The sequence below is a fragment of the Heterocephalus glaber genome, unplaced genomic scaffold (genome assembly GCF_053883595.1).
Source record: "Heterocephalus glaber isolate CG9 unplaced genomic scaffold, H.glaber_assembly_v1.0 deba00001472, whole genome shotgun sequence".
Classification (NCBI taxonomy): domain Eukaryota; kingdom Metazoa; phylum Chordata; class Mammalia; order Rodentia; family Bathyergidae; genus Heterocephalus; species Heterocephalus glaber.
This window is the reverse complement of record NW_028258315.1, coordinates 54,883,387-54,889,386: the sequence shown is the minus strand read 5'-3', so window position 1 is coordinate 54,889,386 and position 6,000 is coordinate 54,883,387. Positions and strand designations below refer to the sequence as shown.

At 31.2% G+C, this 6,000-nt stretch overlaps 1 protein-coding gene across 7 annotated transcripts in view; it reads right to left on the bottom strand.

The window, feature by feature from the left end:
* Nucleotides 1–1,637: 1,637 nt before the first annotated feature.
* Chl1 (cell adhesion molecule L1 like) overlaps nt 1,638–6,000 on the bottom strand; it is a 191,482-nt gene continuing 187,119 nt past the window's right edge. For all 7 annotated transcript variants that reach the window (XM_004854217.4, XM_021266048.2, XM_004854218.4 and 4 more), the window contains one exon: nt 1,638–5,477. In XM_004854217.4, the coding sequence (XP_004854274.1) occupies nt 5,261–5,477 (217 nt within the window). In that variant the 3' untranslated portion in view covers nt 1,638–5,260. The remainder of the gene's footprint in view (nt 5,478–6,000) is intronic.

Genomic DNA, 6,000 nt, shown 5'->3' with positions numbered 1-6,000 from the left:
TGAAGTCACTTGTCTGGACACAGCAATCAAAGCTTGGATGGAAAGATATCTTAAGAAAATAATAAAATGGAAAAGAGACCTAAGGTTGGGTCTGCAAATAACTCTGAATTCTATAGGGATAAGATTCTATGTTCTCCTGGAAGTTTGCAATGTATCAATTTACCAGTATTTCCAAAATATTTTGATCAAAACATTTTTATATTTTACAGAAACAGTGACTTAAGAAACATCTTTTGGAAGAAAATTTATTGGTGATAACTATAGCAAATTTTAGATTTTTTTCATTCTGCTACAAATAGACAAATCAGTGAACATTTTTCTCCCACCTGTTAAAGGAATTTTATATTTGAATGGCAGTGCAATATATTATTTCTTTCAGGTAACATCTGAGAATTTTCATTTCTTAGATTTTCATCATTTATGTATAAAGTTTAAGATACTGCTTCACAGCTTGCTATAAGTACAAGACAAACCTCATTGTATTAACACATTTCTGGCCTTATATTAAAGATTTTTGAGAAGTCATTGTATTTACATTTATCTGATGTAAGCCTGATTTATTTTGTCAGTAGAGCCTCTCCAAAAGTGATATGCCATGAATCCAAGGATACATGGCTTAAAATTTGCTGCTGTGTTCTATTTTGGTAGGGAGCAAATGAGAATAGCAAAAGAAGAGAGAGGTCTTGTAGATTTGGTTTTTGATAAAGAAACACAAATATCAAGTTTAAAACAGAGTACTGTTGAAGCCACTTCTGCTAAAAATGTTCTCTTTCTCAAAAATATGTGGGATGAATGATGAGATGTTTTTGAATTGCATAAAAACTATTTTTCTAAATTGTCACCTTTTAGGCTGTATACTTTCAGTAGTTTTATACAATAAAATATTGAATGTTTTCCCCTATTGTATGTATGTCTTGTCCTCCTTCCTTTAAACAAGAAGCTGTAGACATGATTAATAAGTCAAAATTAAACATAAATTTTTTTTTAGCATTTTTAAGGGGATGTGAAGGATTTGAGAAAGGAAAAAGTATGCTAGCATAATGATTATGAGCCTTAGTTTTGGAGTCAGACAGCCTTGGGTTTAATTCTAGTCTTAGCTAACAGTGGCTGCACTTACTGAGTTACTTAACCTCTTTGGTCACAATTTTTCTACAAACCAAAAAGGTGCTTCAGGAATAAATGTGATACTGTATGTAAAGTCTTTAGTATGAATTTTTTAAAATAACAATTTTCAATAGTTTATTTGCTGAGCCAGATTGGGTATCCAGATTCTGTAAGTTGAAGTCAAAATCACCTAATAGATATATTTGAAAGTATGACATATTAGATACTTTCTTGAAAAGTAACCTTTCTACATTTTTCTGAGAAATAATTAGGTGAATATATATTCATCTTAGATTTGTACTTATCATAACTCTAAACTTTATTGTTATATTTTATAACAATATATTTTATATGTGTTGTATATCACATATATATTTACAAATATAGTAATCCAAATAAAATATTTTCTTTAGAATTCATTTATATGTCATTATTTTTATTTCATTTATAATATTTCACAATCAGCAACAACTGGCGTTCAAGTTGATATGTAAATTCCAATTTTTCTTAAATGGATAGAAACAATACAAACATTTTTAGGGTACATGAAGTTGAACTTTTATTTGGAAAGCTGAATTTCATGTGTAATGAAAAGATTTTTCAATCATACATATTCATAAACATAATACAAACACCATCTACAATACAAACACTTTTAATAAAGTTTACTACGGATATTACTCGAAGTAAAAAAAGGTAATCAAGTGCACCTGCTCTACATTTATCTTTTTTGATGATGCAATAAAACAATTTAAGATACAAAACAAAGTATGCTTTGGCTCAACCCTACTTATTTCACTATAAGAACACTAGGATATATACTACCACAGATTACAAACCCAATCCCATTAAAACCAATGTAAAGTTTCAACAAGAATTGTATCCTAATGGCACGTAAACATATTTAGCATTTCAATTGGCAATTATGTTTTAAATGCTTAGAAAACACACCAACATTTCTCATTATTGTCCTCTCTTTTTCTTATCTCTTCCACGAATATAAAATAGGAAAAAATATTATTCGAGACTTCCAGCATAATTCCATTGTGCTCTACATTTTTATAAACACGATTACCTCTAAAATATCAGATGCCTTTCTTTCAATAGAATAAATTCACCAAATTCATATTTTCTTATAAATAAGCATGCAAAATTAGTGGAAAACACCTTTGTGTAGCAAAGACCCTGCTTCATTTTCTTTTGATTAATAATTTTCAATGGCATGTGCAAATCATACTGCCCAGTGAACAGTAGATTTAGTTTCTTTTCTGTAGATTTGTTTTTCTATAAAAATATATTTATGTGCTCACAGGAAAAAAGTTGAGTTGGTGTGTGTGTGTGATTTTAGATATATAATTCAATTACAGATTTGTTTATGAAGTTAGAAGGCATCTTAACTTTTATCATTTGCAAATTTTGCTTTATAAAAAGAACACCCTGTGACAAAGATTTATAAGCACTTTATAGATGAGAGAGTTTGAAGCAAAATTGTTAAGCAACCCCTAGGGTTTATGTACAACTTCAGTGCTGGAACCAGGAAGAGAATTTGGACTTTCCTGACCCATGTACCACCTTGCATGACCTGATCCCTATCCACAATCCATGAAGTTATATACAATCTATGACAATAAATACTATCTGGAGTAGAGTCCAGAAAGTTATTGCAAAGCCAGTTAAAAAATTTTTTTCTAAATATTTTCTGTTGTTCTTCACTCAGTGGCATTTTGTAAGTAATTATTGCCCATTTATACTAATCATTGAACATCATAGATTCTTTTATTCATTTCTGAAGGAAATTAATAAAATCCATTTTAAACCACTTGGAATTTTTTCATTTAATACTCATTTTGATTCATAAAATATATGAAGAATATAATTTCATAACTACCAACAGAGAAAGCCATGGACTATTCCTGTTGTGCTGCAGATTCTCAGTAGAAGTTAAATAGTATTGAGGAAAGGGACCAAAGAGTGATAACAAAAGTTAGTCATAATCCAGTCTCATTTTTCATGCTTATAAGTTTTGATCATCTGAGGCTATGACTAGAAAACCCTTGTTTCTCAGGCAGCTAAAGGAGAATAAGGAAGTCCACAAAGATCAAACATGTCAGTAATTGTGTTAACTTCTAACTTAGAGATGATTAAATTTCTAATGAATATACAATCTAGTTTTTAAACACAATGTCTAGCTTGCATGGCCCTGTTGAGATCAATTTTTGGCTGCTGACAAAGATGAGAAAATAGAATAACAGCAAAATTAAACCTGAAAGTCCTCACTTTCACCTCTTCAGTATCTGAGCACCACAAATTACTCCCAAATATGAACACATGATGATTCTTCCAGAAAAGTTGTGTCTTAGAAATGGAGATGGAGTTCAAATTGCACTGATGCATGCATAGATCCTTACACTCATGCAGGTGGAGGACCAGGGTGCCTTCCCCTTTGACTGTTTACTTCCTGGAATGTGGGCAAACTCTGAGCCCATTAAGTGTGTTTTGAAATAAGACATACTTTTCTCTCCTATACATTTTAGAGGACACATAAGGTTAAAAAGGACAACTAGATATCCTACGTGCATTACTACATTGACCATTATAAATGCCCCTGATTTTCATCCCCAAGAAATATAATGGATCCTAAAAATCAAAATGGAGGTTTTAACAGTATACATCATTAATTGTAGTTCAAATAATAAAGTCATATCTGTGAATCAATTTCATAAACATAGTTAATAATTTCAGGATAAGGTTAAAAATTGTTTCCATAAAATAAGAAGTTGAACACTAATTTTACTGAAATGTATGCATAGTTTTTTACACCATTTCTAAAATATTTTCATGTGCCATTTTAAATGGATAAGTAGCCCACATGCCAGGAAATAAATTCTCTGAATTTATACTAACTTTCACAAATGGAAAATATAGAAAAGAAAAAAAAAATTACCATAAATACATTTAAAATGTGATACAGACAAACAGATGCATAGGAATTGCTATTAGAAATAGATTTCTTTATTATGGCTGGGGTAGGAGTATACTCAATAACAAAAACTTATTTTGAAAAATATGAAAACATTTCCCTCCATATTTGTATGATATCTTATTTTGAGACTGTTGAATAAAAGTAATATATCCAAATTCTTTATACAGTCTTCAATTTTGGAATCTTATGTTATTGTTGAAGCCATGGAATGACAAGCTGTAACTGTACAGTCACGGCTATTGATGAATTTATCTCACACTTCAAAATAAAACACATCTATATTTTAAATTGTGTAAATATTAACATCATATGTACAATGCATTCATGAAATATATGCAAGCATATAATAATATAACATACAAATAAGTAAAAGCAGTGAATTTAGAAGATATTAAATAGATAAACCTATTAGAATCTAAATAACAAACACCTTATTCCTGTCCTTCACAAAATAATGTTCTGACCACTACTCCTTTTGCAGCTTGCATTAATCAAAGAAAAAAAAACGAAAATTCTTGTAGATGTCATAACTGATGGAAATTAAAAATTCATGTTGAAATCTAAAAAGCTATAACTGTTTAAACATTATTATCTCTGGGCAATTAGGAGCTCAATAAATACTAGTTGATTGTTTACCTAAGACTTTTGCTACAAAAAATTAAATAATAAATTTAGACTGTATATATTCAATGCACTATTTTAAAAAGACATTCATATTCCTTTTTACATTTTAAATAACCAGTTTTCTTACAATCATTTAACCTGTAGTGAAGCACAGTCACTAAGATAGTTCAGAGACTGAATACAAATGTGGATACAGAGAGAGATAAACCCACAGGGTAGCAACATCTATGCAAACACATTGGTGAGTACCATCAGGCAGATACGTAGTCCATCAAATGGGTACTTTGGATTTATAGAAGGTATGTCTAAATACAGGATTTGTTTTGCATTTGGAGAACCTGAAAACAAAACCAAAACCAAAACATAGACTGATGTGGTTGCTGTTTTAGTTTTTGAAGGCAATGCAACTGTCAACATAATTTCAGGATGTCACATTCTGGATACAATCTGCCAACATGTTTCGATTCCCATATGAAAGTTCTTGCTCCCTTGAACAGATAAGTATGAAAAGTTGGGGTGAGCCAGCAATGTTGTGTGCATGTTTTGAGTTTATGCCCGGAGTGGAAATGTTGCTGTAGAACTTCCGTTGCTTTCAACAGATCCCTTCTCCTTAGATCCAGCGTAAGCGCCAATAAATGATCCATCTTCATTGAAAAGCCTGTGGTCACCTTCTCCGTACTGGACTAAGCTATCAGCACTTTCTGTAGGCTGCATAACTCTATTGAGGGAACGAAGGCTTCCTTTGAGAGGTTTCTCATCACTATCACTAGAAAACAAGCAAAAAAAAAATCATCTAACAAAATCTTATATTTATATTCACATAAAGCATTCTTAAATACTAATAGGTTTTATAATTTTCAGGACATTTATGACAGCATGGAAGATAATAAAGCCCAAATGACATATCCACAAGTGTTTAAAAAGACACAGCCAATTTGCATCATTTTGAGAAATAGATAAATGATTTTCTATTATTCACACTATTCTACTTCTCTTTAAAATCTAGAGATTTTGGGGGGTATGCGTCTATTAACCCTCATACATAGAACTCCTGTGTAAATGTTGGTGTGTTCCTGATATCAATACGTTGAATTCCTAAGAACTGATGTTATAGCAATAAGAGATAGGGTTTTGGGAGGTAATTAATTACAAGAGTGAAAATCTCATGAATGGGGTTAGTACCCTAATAAATGAGGCCCCAGAGAGCTACCTGGCCCCTAGCACCATGTGGAAACACAAAGAGAAAGTGCGATCTGTGAACAAGAAAGCTGACTCTCACCAGACGAATC